Genomic DNA, 16,611 nt, shown 5'->3' on the forward strand with positions numbered 1-16,611 from the left:
AAGGGGGGAGTTCATAAAATGGCGATCTGAACATTGGTTGGACTACTGATTGTAAAATAGTGCGTTTATTGGTGGATGGATACGTGTTTTGATTCTGTGTTTTTTATTCTACAGTCATACAAAAATATTTCTGTGAGTTGTAGAGAACATTTGAGAGCCATTTCATTTGTATATTAATTTAATTCGCGTTATGGCTGCTAAGACATTTTACCAAGCTCTTGTTGTACTTTATAATTGTATTTTTACGATTTGCAGTCAAATAAAATATCGAATGTAAATACATCCCTCAATGTCGTATATTCTATCTTACATGAGTCTCTAGCTCTCTCTAGTGGTGTGTGTGTGGATCATTCAGAAAAGCGTCTGACAAACTTCAATTTAGGTTTGTGTCCACTGTTGTATATGGCATCGCACTGTGCAATAAACTGTATCAATTAACAGAGAATATTGCATTTCATCATTTTTGCACACTACTTCAGACGGTACATTTATCTATCTATGTAAGATACCTAGTGAAACTGACATCAGGCTATACAAATGAATGAAAATTACAATATACTGTTTATTAATATATTGATTGAAAGTGTCACCTAATAGAAATATCAAATCAACTCACAGTCGGTAACAGGAAAAGGCCAGGGACCAATGAAGTTTGTTACTTTAAATTTGTAGTTGACATTATATTTCTCCAATCCTAAACAGAGATTTTCCTAGCTTCACCAATCAGCGAGATGTAACTCAAGTGATAGCCTGCCCACCATACTTAACATAGGTTGAACTGTACGCTGTTTCTCTCGACCGGGAACTGAGCTAGAGGACGTTTGAGTCACTGTGTACAGAGGGCCACTATATATCATTTTTTGTTACAATCAAGCCAAGCAGTAACGTTTCAACATGTTTTCTCGCGTAGCAAGACCTACAGTTTGTATAGCTCGAAGCTTGTCCACTTCAACACAGGTAAATATTATTTAATCTCTCAGTGACAGTGTCACCTCTGAGTGAAATGACTAACGTTAGCCTAGCTAGCTAGCTTGCACTATGTAGTTTAGCTTGAGTTGATGTACTATGGAGAGTAGAATTTTGGCTGTGGTAATAAACCTAAGTAGGCTAGTTGTGTGTCATGTTGATTTGGATAGTTAACCTTCGAGCTACATGACTGGCTATAATGTTTGTTAGCTTGTATGACTGACTGAAACCCCCCTTGATATGCTACCATTACTGTACAACTGTGCTACCTAACGTTAGCTACCTGAGTCTAGCTTTCAGGTTCACGCTACGATTCTCGAGCAGTCATGTTCAGAAAGGTCAACTTGAGCTCCAATGTAAAATAGACTTTCTTACGTTAGCTGATCGTTAAGTTGGTTCATGTTAGCTCATTGTTGCACTTCTCCTGCGGTAAAGGGTTGTAAACTATACTCTTGCCAAGACAGTCTTGGAGTCTAGATTATGTTTCATTAACACGCCACGCGTTGAACAAGGTTGTTTCATACCAACTAACTTGCCATAGAGTGGCATGACATGAGAAGTATCAATGCATGATCATCCGGGTTCTACTTGTATCCTACTTGGACGCTTGTAATGGCTTGCTCTCTCATACTACGGCCTATTTAAGATTAGGATTAACAGTAGCTAACCACCTGTTTGCTACCCAACACGGTTTTTTATTTATTTACTTCTTGTTGGCTGTGGTAGTTATTGGCAACAAATAAATCATGTGGATATTTGTTGACAGCAACACACTAACTTAGCTGTCTGCGCTGTTTACCTTCAAGGACTGTTTTTGCTCAAGTTTACTCTTAACTGGTTTACATTCCTACAGTTTAATAAGATCACTTTGTTGAGGCGCCTGTGAAATCCTCTGAATGGTAATTTATCTAAATCTCCTTAGGACTTGTGACCAACTAAGAATGGTCAGGAGGTTTGATCCAAAAATATGATCTCGACCTTTGACCTTAACATGAGAGGAGCATTCGCAGGTGCAGGTTATTTCACCACTTCTTAAAGCAAAGGAACAGGAATCATGGTGTTCAAACGGACAAACGTGAATAGAACTGTTGGATAAAACGGTGCTGGTTTTGCTGCCTCATTGCACACATTCAAAATGTATATATTTAGATGCATGTCCCCCTGGGAAAGTATTTACTTGATAAAATGTATTAAACAAACAAAACGTCTCCTCTTCCCTCAGAACAATGCCAAGGTGGCAGTGCTGGGTGCATCCGGGGGCATCGGCCAACCCCTCTCCCTCCTGCTAAAGAACAGTCCTCTGGTCGGTGAACTCTCCCTCTTTGACATCGCACACACCCCCGGAGTGGCTGCCGACCTCGGCCACATTGAGACCAGGGCCCGGGTCACTGGTAAGACAGTGGCATTAGCATAGCATGCATGCATGCTTGGCTAAATGGGTTCAAATGTGTGAAGCTCTTGAGGTGTCCGATGAGAGTTCTACCAGAGGTGATTGCTTAAAACGAGTGTGCCATGTGTTCAAATGCCTCCCTTGAAAATATGTGATTCCTTCGCTAGGTTACATGGGTGCTGACCAGCTGGATGCTGCACTGCAGGGCTGTCAGGTGGTTGTCATCCCTGCTGGAGTCCCCAGGAAGCCTGGTAAGGTCCTGCTTCGGCTGGGGAAACCACCTGATTTCATGATGTATTCATAATCGACTTGAATTTCAATTCTAAATGAAATGACTAGTAAATGGGTTTTCGAGACCTTCTCCCAACTCCCTTATTAGTTTGGAGCTAGTCTGAAACTCGGGAGGTGCACAGTCTTAGTGCTTTCTGTGTGCTAACCAGGCATGACCCGCGACGATCTGTTCAACACCAACGCTACCATCGTGGCCACCCTGGCTGACGCCTGTGCTCGCAACTGCCCGGAGGCCATGATCTGCATCATCGCCAACCCTGTGAGCGTCTCTTCCATCCCCCCCATACGCACCTCATTCTACTGCTTACGAGGCTTAACAGTCATGGTCACGATGACTATGTCGTCAACGTCTAACGTCTTGGATCTTTCCCCCCCCCCCCCAATTGAAAGGTCAACTCTACTATTCCCATTACATCAGAGGTCATGAAGAAATATGGTGTCTACAACCCCAACAGAGTGTTTGGAGTCACAACACTGGACATTGTCAGAGCGAATGCTTTCGTTGCAGATCTGAAAGTAAGTCATATTTATGATCTGTTATTTATGGGGGGAAAAGAGAGGGTCATTAGCATTGCTAACTGCTTTATTGCCACTTCCAGAGTGAAGGTCATACAGATAGGCAGGTTCCAACCTGGTCAAAGCTTGTTTTTTTTATCCTGGAGATTATTGACAGATGAATAGATACAGATGGCATGACAAGGCAAAAAGAGGCACACCTAATGGAGGCAGGAGACGGGTCTCTCTGCTGAAGACATTTCTAACAGCTGTTACCAGTTATGTAACACTTGCTGCCACTTTTTACGTGCGTGTGTAGTGACTGTGGAAAAGATACTTGCTCATAGCTATTGTTTCAGTGAGATTACACTGATGTTGGATGTTGCAAATGAACCCAGTGGAATCGGAATGGTTGATTAAGGGAATACGTACTGTATTCTTGTATATACCTGAGTCCATGTATCAGTGAAATATGAAGACAAGATGGCTGACAGTGGTTTCTCGTTGCAGGGCCTTGACCCAGCGCGCGTTAATGTCCCAGTGATTGGAGGTCACGCAGGCAAGACTATCATTCCTCTCATTTCACAGGTAAGACTAACGCCTACTTTGAGATCTCACTTGAATGGGATTTCTTTTCTCTCTTTTCTTTTATACTTCAGGTCTTTCATGGTGGTTTACAAGAAGACCCAATGCATAGACTTAATGTGCTATAGGACCATCCCTATGTTTTATCTATAGCTTGTCGCCATCTAGTGGTTTCAACATGTATATGAGGTAATGAATCAGTGCCTGTGGATTTTCTACGGGGCCTTGATAATAGGATTTGTTGTGAGAAAAAGGGAATCTGTCATGTCTTTCTAAAATTCTTTGGAAAAGCAAAATACCCTGCAAATGTATTTCAAATATTCACTGGGAAATAACTACTTCTCTAGTGTTCACCCAAAGTGGAGTTCCCAGCTGAGCAGCTGGCTGCCCTGACCGGCAGGATCCAGGAGGCTGGTACTGAGGTGGTCAAGGCCAAGGCTGGAGCAGGTGAGGACCGCAATATGAACCAGTCACAGCCAGCCGTCGAGGATTAGGATGAGCTGTAACATGAGTGATCTGTGTCTCCCAGGCTCTGCCACTCTCTCTATGGCCTACGCTGGTGCCAGGTTCACCTTCTCTGTCCTGGATGCCATGAACGGCAAGGAAGGGGTCGTCGAGTGCGCATACGTGAGATCTGAAGAGACCGAATGCAAGTACTTCTCCACACCTCTACTCCTTGGGGTAAGTCCTGTACCGGCAAAACTAGAAATGTTCAAGGCAGTTCAAAGATATATTGAACCAAGAAGAGATGTTGTTTTGCGATTCTTTTTTTTTTTTTTTCATTTTGATTATTACAGTTCATCACTGTCCCGGTTAGAGATTTATTTTTCCTCAAAAGGAACGTGTTTTTGTCTTGTTCTAGAAACATGGGATTGAGAAGAACCTTGGGCTGGGCAAGCTGACAGCCTTTGAGGAGAAGCTGGTGGCCGATGCTATCGGAGAGCTCAAGGGCTCCATCAAGAAGGGAGAGGACTTTGTCGTCAACATGAAGTGAGCTGGGTTTGACTCAGCCTCTGTGTCCATGGTTATTTATATTGTCCTTTCACTTAAAATGACAAAGTCTCTCTGGAGTCCAAGTTTCATCATGTCTGACAAAACGATAGCTGTTTGTTACTGATCAGAAGCGCAACGAAATTCATCAATAAACTGTTTCCTTCACCATTGTGCACTGGATCCATGTACATCTGAGATATATTGAGATAAACTTGGCAGACAACTATATTTTGGAATCCTTGCCTATCCCTGCTTTTGTTCTTGTAGATGTTACATAGACATTCACTTAGTTATTCCTGTAAAGCACTTGGAATGTCAAAGTAGGCTCCTCCATGTCACTGCAAGGAATTGTGTGCAGTTGTTTTGTCCTTGTTCAGCAGTCCAGAAGGATTTGCTTTGCTTCCTGCAAATGTATAAAGGCATCTTAAACCAGAGCACTTTGTGTTTTATATAATGGAAGGGACAGGGGTTAAGAGATCTTTTAAAATATTTAGTGTCTTCAAAACGTGCAGTGCATTGAGGTTATACATTTGGACAACTATAGTAATGATGTCGCGGAATGAGGCATCTCAGAAACAAAATACTTAAACTTGCCTTTTACAGACTCGGTCATGAAATGGTTAAGAAGAATGTTTGGAATGAGCGCGCTACCTTGTAACCAAGGAGAAGCGCAGCACTACAAAACATACTATAGCTTTGCTAGACTACTACTAATAAACTTAAGTGCGGTCTGCAGCTGATTTTCAAGAGGAGTTTAGTTTTTAAATATCAACAAATTGATGGTTTTGAACGAGTATATTCAAGTTATTGGACGTGTATTTTCGCAAAATTTCACACGTTTGGATTTCAGTAAAATCACAGCTGGCACTGCTGCGGGGAAGCTGGTTGGTGCGGGATGTCACCGCAACGACGCACCAAGAAACAAGCAATCAGGAAAAACTTTTAGATTATTTTTTTTGCACAAAAGTAAATGTGGGCAGGACAGTTTGACAGCTGACTTTTAAACTTAATTTCAACCTTTAAATGACCGAAAGCGAAGTTAATTTGTAATTTGTACACACCAGCCAACACGTAGGCTATCCTATAATTCTCTGCACAATGTCCACCGGGATTCAGCAAGCCACACATCAAAGCATTAAGCCTTTCAAGTCCAGCGAAGAATACCTCTATGCTATGAAGGAGGATTTGGCAGAATGGCTGAAAGACTTGTATGACATTGAAATCGACGTGAGCAACATTTTGGAAATACTAGAGACTGGCTCCGTCCTCTGTTTCCACGCCAATAATGTCACAAGAGTCGCGGAAGAGTTCATTCAGAATTTCGGAATAGTGCGGCAGATCCAGTTGCCAAAAAACGGTGTCACTTTTGTAAATTCAGCCCAACGAGCGACCTTTCTAGCCCGGGACAACATCTCAAATTTCATAAACTGGTGCCGACAGCAGATGGATATCAAAGGTATGGGTAAAATCTATTATGATATACCTCATGAATATTAACTAGTCCTCCAAGTTGTTATTGCTTGTGGATGTGTAGCCTACTGCGCTTACAGGTGTTTGCTGTAACATGTAGGTTAATTGAGCCACTAGGGAGAGCTCTTGGCCCATTGTGAAAAAGCGAATCCTCGGTTTCAGCTTGCTGTTATGGCTCACTTGTTTACACCCATCATCTCAAAGCAAAATGACACACAAATGTACCAAAGAATAATACACTGAAGCCTGGGACCTGGGATTCTTAACTTCGCATGAATTAAAATAGACACCAACCTCCTAAAACCAATTCACCTGACCATGCACCGCTTGTGTTCTATGTCATAACTCTCCCTCTCTAGATGTGCTCATGTTTGAAACGGACGACCTGGTGCTGAGAAAGAACGAGAAAAATGTCGTGCTGTGTCTTCTGGAGGTGGCCCGGCGAGCCTCTCGTTTCGGCATGGCTGCCCCAGTGCTGATCCAGCTGGAGCAGGAGATAGAGGATGAAATTCAAGAGGACCTTGAGCCGGAGGTCACCCCGCCACTGGATAAACCCCAGCGCCGTGCCTCCAACATCCAGAATCTGGATGAGATGGTGAGACTATACCAAAGGAACCAATTAGGGAGCAATACTGTCATCACTGTGTACTAATATCTGATGGAGTTAACCAGTGATGAGGACTCCATTAGAACCACTTATCATCATCCCTCACCTAGAAGGAGGCCAGTCTATACTGGTTTCATGGGCAGTTTATTTACAGTGGCTAATGAATAATTGATCTATTATTGACTGCAATGTAGCTAACAAGGTTTATGGCCTGATTTCACTGAACTCAATTTATACACTTGTGTTGTGGGGAGAGATTGGTTTGTTCAGGTTGCTATAGAGCAGAGCAGTGAGTGAGTGATAGGGCATGGACACGGTCAATATTACTGACCAGAGTAGAGCCACACTCAAGGCTTGGCTGTTGAGATGTCAGAGATTTGTGGTGTGCCCCAGTGATTTACGACAGACACTTCCTGATATATTGTATACACACAAGCAGTTACAAACATCAATGGAGAAGCGAGTTAGCGGTCCTGTCTCTAAAAGAAGAATGTGCACCCAAGTGGTTATGTTTTACTTTTGGTTTAATGGAAACTAATGTAGTCATAAGTGTAAAACATAATCACACTCTTAAGTACATTGCAGAACCAGGAAAGAAGATAACAAATCAGATTAAAAAAACATTGCAAAATAAGACACACATAGCATACAATGCACAAACAGCAATGAAATGTCTGTTCTATAAAGTAGTACAAATCATCCATACATTTGTGAAGGAATAATTACATTATGGAACGTAAATACTGTCTTGGTTGTGTGTGTCTCCATTTCCTCAGGTCCAGCACTTGATAAGCCGATGCACCTGTCCCACTCAGTTTCCTATGATCAAAGTGTCAGAGGGCAAATATAGAGTCGGTGACTCCAGTACTCTTATATTTGTGCGGGTATGTCGACAGAGTACTTCATTTTCTCATCAATCCCTGTTACCATCCAGCTGAGCTCATTCTCTGCCTGTCACTTCTCAACTCTCCATCAATTCTTCACCGACCCATCTATACACTGCTGCACAAACAAAATGCCTTTCAATAGAATTACGAGAGATCCGTGTCATGCTTACCCACTCTGACCAGACAATGGCGTTGAATTATTTTGTGAATCACTATTTCTGAATACTACATTTGCATGCGACAAATACTCATCTTCTTATGAATCCTCAACATATTTCTAGTCATCGTATGCAGCAAGTGTAATGTGTGTGTGTGTGTACATGCATCAGTGTTTATGCATGTGTTCCCGTGCTGGTTCAGATCCTGCGGAATCATGTGATGGTGAGAGTGGGAGGTGGGTGGGACACCCTGGAGCATTATCTAGACAAGCATGACCCCTGCCGCTGCAGCTCTCTCTGTGAGTTCTCTCCCCTCACCTCGCTCCCCACACACCCACACACCTGCACACCTCATCAGTATGCTTGCCACCATCCTCGCAGCTCCGGAGACAACTTCTCCATCTCATTTGTACTACGCCAATGTGTTACAATACAGCTTTAATAAACCTTTGAGGTGCAATTGTTTTACGTCATCAGAGTGAGTCCTTACATATTTAGCGCAGTGTGGACATCATATTGTTTCAAGGCAACGATTTACAGTTATAGTATCGTTAACCTAAAAGTCTAAATTCCATTAGCAGAATTCCTAATCATTAAACAGCTTGTGGGAAACGTTCAGTGTAAGTCACTAGATGGCAGCCATTGCGTTGTACACACACTTGTCATAGAAGGAAGAAGCATCTTGTTTGGGGCTGTGCAGCGACTAAGCACAAGTGTGATGACGCTGATGCTGAGTCACACTGTGACATCAGAGCTACTATAATTTTACACCACTGAGCCGCGCTTTTGTAATGCAAGACTCATTTACCGTTGAATCATCATGGCCTTGACCTCACAGAGAAAAGATAAAATGTACATTCTTTGATGAGACGAGGGTTGGGGCATAAGGAATGAATGCCCTATGGTTGTAAGCCTATTTAGGTAGTAGTTTTATTACAGTGACATGAAATATTGAATTAGGTTTTTAATGGAGAGGCATGTGTTTAATTGACAGTGACTCATTGCATAACCTACCGTGAATAATGGACATCCTTTTTATCTGCTCATTTAATTGACTTGCAATTATCATAATGCATTAACTAATAGATGAAATAGAACGAAAAAGTGTTCATTTCATGCCTAATCTGGCACCAGCCCAGCATTGGAGACCTGAAAATAACATACACACTGCTGTCATTCTTAATTGTTCCTGTCCAATTCCAAACCAACAAATATACTCACTTACTTGATTTGCAGATTTGATATACCACATGCGTGAACATGATTTGATTCCTAAAACTAACCTAGTGCTATCAAAGTGTGCAGCGTTGCCTAACCACCCCATTAACATGCATGCCCGTGCTCATTAAAGCTCAGTCTTGTGCAGTGAAGTCTCTGCTTCATTTTCACCTCAGCCAGAGACGGCGGTGTTTACTAGCCTCCCTGCTGCACAGGTGACAGACGACTACCTTGTTTCCCCCTCCTCCCTCATTTTCCATTCCTCTCCTCCCTCTCCCCGTTCATCCTCAGCCCACAAGCTGGCCCAGCGCCCGGCCACTCCGGTCCACGAGATCAAAGGCAGGTTGACGCCGCGCCCAGACGGCACTGGGGGGACCCGGCAACCTTCCGCTCTGCTCCTGAGCCGACATGCTCAGATCCCGCTCCAGCCTGTCCTCTGGACCCCCTCGGCACCCTCCTCCATCCGGAAGGGTCTGAGGCCCGCCAGCCTGTCGCCGGACCTCCGCTCTCGAAGCCCACGTCCGAGGTCTCGCTCCCCAGACCCGGGGTCTAGGACCCCGGATCCTGTCGTCAGAGCCTCCCGCTCCCATCTCCACAGGTCCTCCCTCTCTCCAGGCCCCGGGGACACCAGGAAAACTCCAGGCACAGGGCTCAGAACCTTCAGAGAACTCGAGGCTCCTTCTCCGAGCAGGTATGGGAGACCTGGGAGATCATGTTTTACCATGAGCTGAAATGTGTGGCAATGGCGTAAGGGGAGATGACAGACACTGGTCGTGATCATTATCATAATGTCATAAAGTCCGATTCTTCAAGAGACCATCACGGGAGGTTTCAGTACCCGAGTGGATAATCAATCAGCTAATGTCAGTAAATGCCACACTGACCTTCAACACAGTTTGATCCTAACATACTCATTAAAAGCACAGCACGGTTCCTAGTCCTCAGAACCTCAATGATTATTATACATATAAACCACATTATCACGCCACCAGCTTACTCACAGTGACTAATGTACTTGTGCTGTATCGCTGTGGTGCTTCTACTGGCCATAAATACCAGGCCAAGACACAGCCTTCAGACACTTATCTGACCTTAACGGATTATTTAACAGGTGTTGAAACATCATCAAATACTACTGGTGCAGATTCAGGGACTGAGTGCAAATTCACAGGTATAGACTTCAACTAGTCAAGGGATGTTTATTAACATAGAGTACTAATGTGGTGGCCATTACTCATGCTGATTAGGAATGTGTGGATATAAACTTTAAATGGAACCTTTCGACATGTATTTGATTCAGAGTAATGGCCTACAGGATACGCAAGTAGGACAAAAGCTGCTATGCAGGGCTAGAAACAAAGCTCCAAAAATGCATTTACCTATTCCTAGAGTAAGCATCTCTCTGATTCAAAACATTTCTCCTACAAACAAGAAACTTTTAATGGGTCTGAGATGACTGTGTTGAGACCAAGTTTATCTAGGCTGTAAAAACAGCCTGACAATCATTATTATATTGCAATTCCCAATTGCATTTAGTTAATTTGTGTTTGGTCATTTCCCTGTTAATGTCCTTCATAACAGGTTAGATTACTCAAATGAATCAACTTTATGCCGTGCCACAATGTGTTATTGTGGACCACTTGAGCACAAATGGTTGCTAGAGGTGTAATTATCTGAGAGATGAGTGTGGTATTGCATATTTTAGCACTTAATCTCCCAAACGGGGCTATCTGTGGACATCTTGTTCTTGCTGAATCAAAGCAAGGACAAAAAAAGGAAGCAATGATTGTATTTTGGGTCGTCATTTAATTTAGACAAATATGCCATATTTAAGCCCAAGCATAATCCTTTAAGACTGGTATGTCATTAGGCTGTTCACAAACTGCAGCTCTGGTGCCCTTGTATCTTGTGTGGAGGATGTAACAGCTGAGAGATTCTTAGGGATTATCCATGCCTCTTATTCCTGAATCAAGTCCCTCCACTCCACTTCTGCAGATGAGGTTCTGACGTAGCGGCCCGGCTTAGTTTCGGTTTCTCTGCAAATCCCAAACTTTGAGAGATAAAACGGAAATAAATTTAGAGCAAAAAGTAGGTTAGTGTTGTGGGAATGCCTCACTGGACAGCCTCTGAAAGCTCTCTGTGGAAGTGAGAAGCAAGCAGATTCAGCGATTTTAATACTGCTGTACCATGTTGTGTGTCAGCATTTGAGCCTGTCCTTCTCATTTGACACCTGGGGCACCAACAAAGTCAAACGGTGTCTCAAAACTACAGCGCACCTGACTAGTTTGTACCTGATTTCCCTGACTGCAGCCGGGGGAAACTTGACTTGTTTCCATTCGTCGTTTTCATTGTCCAATGGCAGATCTCTGACGTGGGGCAGTGGGGAATCTTGGGGTTATCTTGGTCTCCTATTGGTTAAGGGTGGCTCTTTTCTCTCTCCTAGGGGAACATTGGCTCAAGGTGAAAAACGTCTATTTGCGCAAATCACTGTCCTCTAAAATATTTCCCCCAGACTCTCCCAGCTTTCGAGAGATTGCGACTGCAGAGGTTATCAGCCTTAATTTCTACAGCATCTGAGATTGCAGATGGAGATTGAAGCAGGGTTGTGTCTGAGTCTGACCTTGTCACTGCTATTTCATCCAACATTCCATGAGGTTCTATTCACGTTTATTAAAGGACTCTTTAAGGAAGATCTGAACAAGGCTTTGCTGATAGTGTTAGCCTTTCAATGATGCTGAGTTTTTGCTGGCTTGCAAGACCTGAATAGGAAGTACATACTTGAATGACATAATAGCTCTTTGTTAAGTGTTGTAGTGCACCGGACTGGAAAGCTTGCAGATAACAGTAAGCTCTCACTTGATTAAGTACTGGAAGAACTATGTGTTCCAGCTGGAAAATGACCTTGTCAACAAACTCTTCAGTTTCAAGGGAGTTATTTCTTGGTAAATAGAAGTTTCTGTCTTGCAGGAAAACTGAATGTAGGGTAACCAGAATATGGATTATTACCTCCTTGGTGCATGATCTCTACACAGCTTCATAGTCACTTAAGTCTGGCTCTGGAAGAGACAATACACTGATATTTCTGAGGATGGTTTTGAACCTTTAGTTGACATCTAAGAACCGGATGTCTGTCCATCCAGTGTGATCAGGGGAATCCGTAGAACTACTATGTACTGTACTGTTGACAGCAGACGTTTTGGATTTAGATGGGGAAGAGTTGAAGTATATCTGGTCAGAGACTGCATCTGTATGGCTCCAATTGTTTCAATTCAAATCCTAATTTATTTTTATTTTGTGAAAATGACAGGTCATGCACTAGCTTCTGAACGCCAGCTTTAGAGCAGTGTCTGGATATCTGCCCACTTGCAAGAATGTAACAAATGAGCTATTATGAGGGTGTGAAGGTCACCTCTGACAGTCCTGATAAGCAGAGGTACGCCCAAACATGATAGATGTGTGTGTAATCTAGGTCCTTCTTTTTCAGACTGAGACAAAGTGCCTCCACGCCCACACTTCAGCACCTCCAAGCAGAGAAATATGACTCGGCATTCAACTCCTCCACCAGGACAGGCCGTGAAGCCAACCGCTCCTCCCCAGCCCCGCGCCTGACCAGCAGCCTTCCTCGCCCCGTCCAGCGCTCCTCCACACCCCAGCCTCAACCCCAGCCCCAGGCCCAACCCCAACCCCAACCCCATCGCTCCTCCACACCCCAGCCCCAACCCCAGCCCCAACCCCAGCCCCAGCGATCTAAAACCCCCTTGGTCTTCCACAGGCCCCCTGGCCAACACTCCTTCCAACCACAGTCCCAGTCTATGCTGGAAAGTAGGCTCACCCAAACCTGGACCAAATCCCAGTTTGCCTCCAAGCTCAGACAGAGCTCCAACCACACCGATAATTCCAGCCTTTCTTCAATCCTGAGGCAAGGAGGGCCTTGTACACCCAGACCTGCTACCCCTATAAGAGGTTACAGTCCAGCTAGATATACTCCTGACTGCACAAGGCAACCCACCATCACTATCCAGGAGCCCGACAATGATAATCCTCCACAAAAAAGGCCAACTCTAATTCGCACCTTCTGCCCTGCCAATAAGAACAGGGATTACTCGTTCGGGGAGGCCCCAGTTAGGTCCTTTAGTCCCATTGGTGGAACCCCTAGGGGGGTTCAAAACAAGACATCTACCCCTGAAATGAACTCAACCAACACTTCACACAGCTCTTCAAATGGTGATACGGATCCTACGAAAAGGCAGCCCCCGTCCAGACAAAATGCATCTGGCTACCCTGTTACCGAGAAGACCTCTTCTGTTATTATTAACTATGAACTTAGAGGGAGCCTAGATGAGCTTGACTCACACAAGGTCTGTAGCCAAGGCTGTAGAGAGGGAAACACAGAGAAACGCTACCTCTTCATTCCTCCTCCCCCCATCAGTCCAGCTGAGGAAGCCAGTCTGTACCAGAGTCTGGAAGACGAGATCCTGGCCAACCTCCGGCAGCTCAGCGTCGACTCGGATGACGACAGCCGAAGCAGTGACCAGGGGGACCGCAACCACAACTACTCACATCAGACTGCCCCAGAAAGCCGGAAACGAGATCCCAGCACATATGCTGCAAGTCTCGACCGTTCAAGTGAGGTTAGCTATGACGCGGTCGTTGCTGAACTCTCCCAAGGACAGGAGCGGCCAGTGAAGGCGCACGTGGAGAGCTGGGCAGACACAGTCGGTTCTAGAGGCAGCAAACTTGCGTCCAGTAGTGCAGAGGTGGACACAGGTCTAACCCTCAAAGTGACCAGTTCCTGGTCCTCATTTGGATCCAGTGTTGAGTCTAAAGAGCCACCCATTGAATGTAAAAGCCCCCCTCACACGAGCAACAGAGTTAACGTTAGCCGTTGTGGCACGACCACCAAATCAGCTTCAGTAAATCCTCGACCCGACTCAAAAGAGCCAGAGAACCTGAAAAAGCACCGACCTGGCTCTCTCAGACGAAGAAGGACCTTAAAGAAACCAGAGAGAGTCCCTTCCATCTACAAACTGAAGCTCCGCCCAAGACTCCGACCCAGATACGACCACAGACCCGGGAAGAAGCCCTCCAGGATCCCCACCCCCGTCTCCTACAGGGTCAGTCAAACCACGGAGGACCCTGGAGGAGCTACGACAGACATGCTGAACCCACAGAAACAACCTCGTCCACTCAACTCAAACATCCAGGCAAACCAGCAGAGTTCTTTGGAAAGCTATGGGAGGCTTCATAGCTGCAGACAGCCTGATGGCAACGATGATCCAATTAGGCTAAAACAGAGGCAAGCTCCCAGCCAGGAAACAGCAGCGGATCCGGAACATGAGTCTTGGGTTTAGCAGCTCACAAAAGGGGCCTCACCAGAACAGACCATGTGGACTTATGATCAAATAGGGATGTGACTAATCATTTTGACATCAGTCCAGGCAGCAATGAGAGAAAATTAGCAAATGAAGGATGGATGTGTGGTGAAATAGAGAGACTGATGAACTTTCAAATCTCGGTGGCTTTGATATGTTTCCTTAAACGAAAAAGCGCTCCACTGTGAAAAATGAGCATTTTAATGGCCTAATTAGAGCCTGTTTACCCGGTGCCGTCAGATGTATTTGCATTGACTTCATGAGAGGCAGGATGTTGGAAAGAGCAACTCAAAAGCTTTCATGCATTGAGGTAGAAAGGTGCTACCACACCTACCCGGTAGCTGACGTCATGCAGAGCCATTCCATTGCCCTCCCCACAACAGCACCCAAAATTATACTGAACCACTAAACAATGTGCATTCCCTGGAAAAGAAGTCGTTCTGCTGTGTAATTAATGACACTTTAAGTGTGAGTCAGATCCATTTGTTTGGAGGTCAGGTTTCAGTTTTGCACACAGCAGGTCTCGGCTCATCTCCAAATGCACTTTTCTGAATGGTACACCACGCTGAGAGCAGAGGACACTCACAGACAGTAACACACACGCGCACGGGGAGAGAGCAGCAGGCATCAGGAGACCAGGTAGAATGGAAACCTTCAGACCTTATTATCGGACACAGCCGGCCTTCTCACCGCAACCCGTTGGCCTCACTGGAGGAACTGTTCTAGAACAGCACAGAAGATAAGCAGGTGGCCTCGGAGACACCTAGAGCTCAGGTATTGAGGCATGGCTGCGCTCCAGTGCATTTTGGTAAACATACACTAACACACACATACGATTACTTTTCATTCTGTGTTCAATTCTGCCACCGCTACAAGTTAACACAAATGGACACATTTGTATGCTTCTCACGAAAAATGATTCCGTTGCAAAAGAAATACAATTTATTATTTGTCTTTGCCTCATATTTTTTGATACATTCCTACATGCCTCAGTGGAATAAAAGATTATTGCAGTTAATATTTTCTATAGATGACAAAAGGGTTTGGTTTCTGTCAATATGTCGTATTGTAAAATATCTTCTACTGACCTACAGTGTGTCTTATCCAGCCTTTGTCAAGAACCCATTGTAATACTTTGCCAGTGTCTCAGTCACCTTGTGTGTATTGAGTTTGCAGTGGCAGACTCCAGTCTTATAAATAACCCTTGGGCATAATGCTGGGGGGGTGTCAAGTCTGGAGCTATAAATAGCCTGCATCAGAGCTGCAGCCCGTCACACTACAGCAGCTGCGCTTGTTCCTCCGACTGGCTCTCAAGTCACACTGCACACAGCTTCAAACTAGACAAGGAGATCTCCAATTACCTCCACCAGCTGTGTGGCTACGTGACATTGCAAAGACATGTGCATTTACGCACAAGAAAACACAAGGTAAACAAGGAACAGAGACCAAGTTGGGACCAAGTAACATTTGAATAACCTTTTTAAGTTTACCAAGGCGGTCACACTGACCTACATCACAATTCAGATCCAGATATTACAGTTACATAAGCTTCTTTCAACACCTCTTTACAATTTCTGGTTTTGTGCCAAGCCCTTTCTTCTCCAGCAAATAGACATGACCCGAGAGACTTCAGTGAATAGTGAATTTGAATGGGAGGTGACTCAAAGCCTGCTTGGAGGTGAAGGTGAAATGCACTGTATAATGATGAGGTATTTTGCGGGAAGAAATCCAAATGGGCAAAGATCTATGGCACAGACAAAGGAGGGAGTGATGTTCTGAGGTATTCTATACTTCCTAGAACGTGACCAGGAGGGAGGAGTAGGTCTCTTTACAGTGACGTAATCACGCGTCTGACCAAGAGATGGTCATTGGACAGTTAATTGTCAGTGCTAAATGACAGAGACTGGTAGCACCAAAAAATATTGTTTTATTTGAACAGAAACTTAACAGTAATTTTAAGCGGCTGTGCTGTTCTTTACACAGTGTCATCACCACTAGCAGTAAAATCTTCCAAAGCCTGCAACTGACCATTTAATTCAAGACTAATTAAAGTCTTTCCGTGTGTTTTTGTTTGCTTAAATCAGTTATCAATTGTAATCAGTTGTTGAGTCAATTTTTTTCTATACTTGTGCTTTTATATGTGTCCTCTATGGAATTTAAGTAGAATTGAATTCAAGCA

At 44.4% G+C, this 16,611-nt stretch overlaps 2 protein-coding genes and 1 long non-coding RNA gene across 4 annotated transcripts; 2 read left to right on the forward strand and 1 right to left on the reverse strand.

Annotated features, from left to right (window-relative positions):
* The first annotated feature begins 778 nt into the window (after positions 1–778).
* Positions 779–4,885, forward strand: mdh2 (malate dehydrogenase 2, NAD (mitochondrial)). The gene is made up of 9 exons (XM_062485495.1): positions 779–957; positions 2,189–2,357; positions 2,524–2,607; positions 2,797–2,906; positions 3,038–3,163; positions 3,653–3,730; positions 4,075–4,174; positions 4,257–4,408; positions 4,590–4,885. The coding sequence occupies exons 1-9, from the start codon at positions 895–897 to the stop codon at positions 4,719–4,721; spliced, it is 1,014 nt and encodes a 337-aa protein (XP_062341479.1). The 5' UTR covers positions 779–894; the 3' UTR covers positions 4,722–4,885.
* A 504-nt stretch (positions 4,886–5,389) lies between these two features.
* On the forward strand, positions 5,390–15,623 carry LOC134039837 (GAS2-like protein 2A). The gene is made up of 6 exons (XM_062485950.1): positions 5,390–6,176; positions 6,550–6,785; positions 7,574–7,681; positions 8,045–8,141; positions 9,352–9,751; positions 12,545–15,623. Exons 1-6 carry the CDS (start codon positions 5,819–5,821, stop codon positions 14,409–14,411), a joined length of 3,066 nt encoding a protein of 1,021 aa, XP_062341934.1. The 5' UTR covers positions 5,390–5,818; the 3' UTR covers positions 14,412–15,623.
* LOC134039839 (uncharacterized) lies at positions 10,860–15,625 on the reverse strand. 2 transcript variants are annotated; one of them, XR_009932831.1, is made up of 4 exons: positions 15,521–15,572; positions 15,093–15,149; positions 11,352–11,499; positions 10,860–11,110 (listed from the first exon to the last, which is right to left on the reverse strand). It is a non-coding gene; the product is annotated as an uncharacterized LOC134039839 (long non-coding RNA). The 2 variants fall into 2 exon arrangements; XR_009932830.1 differs by lacking the exon at positions 15,093–15,149 and having other exon boundaries at positions 15,521–15,625.
* Positions 15,626–16,611: the final 986 nt, after the last annotated feature.

Source organism: Osmerus eperlanus, chromosome 19, assembly GCF_963692335.1.
Source record: "Osmerus eperlanus chromosome 19, fOsmEpe2.1, whole genome shotgun sequence".
Lineage (NCBI taxonomy): Eukaryota > Metazoa > Chordata > Actinopteri > Osmeriformes > Osmeridae > Osmerus > Osmerus eperlanus.

Excerpts from the sequence above, each read along its gene's own strand:
- LOC134039837 (XM_062485950.1), top strand. The coding sequence starts at position 5,819 with ATGTCCACCGGGATTCAGCAAGCCACACATCAAAGCATTAAGCCTTTC. Across the intron at positions 6,177-6,549 it reads ACAGCAGATGGATATCAAAG|ATGTGCTCATGTTTGAAACG; the intron begins GTATGGGTAAAA and ends CTCCCTCTCTAG. Across the intron at positions 7,682-8,044 it reads GTACTCTTATATTTGTGCGG|ATCCTGCGGAATCATGTGAT; the intron begins GTATGTCGACAG and ends GTGCTGGTTCAG.
- mdh2 (XM_062485495.1), top strand. The coding sequence starts at position 895 with ATGTTTTCTCGCGTAGCAAGACCTACAGTTTGTATAGCTCGAAGCTTG. Across the intron at positions 2,907-3,037 it reads TCTGCATCATCGCCAACCCT|GTCAACTCTACTATTCCCAT; the intron begins GTGAGCGTCTCT and ends CCCAATTGAAAG. Across the intron at positions 4,175-4,256 it reads CAAGGCCAAGGCTGGAGCAG|GCTCTGCCACTCTCTCTATG; the intron begins GTGAGGACCGCA and ends TGTGTCTCCCAG.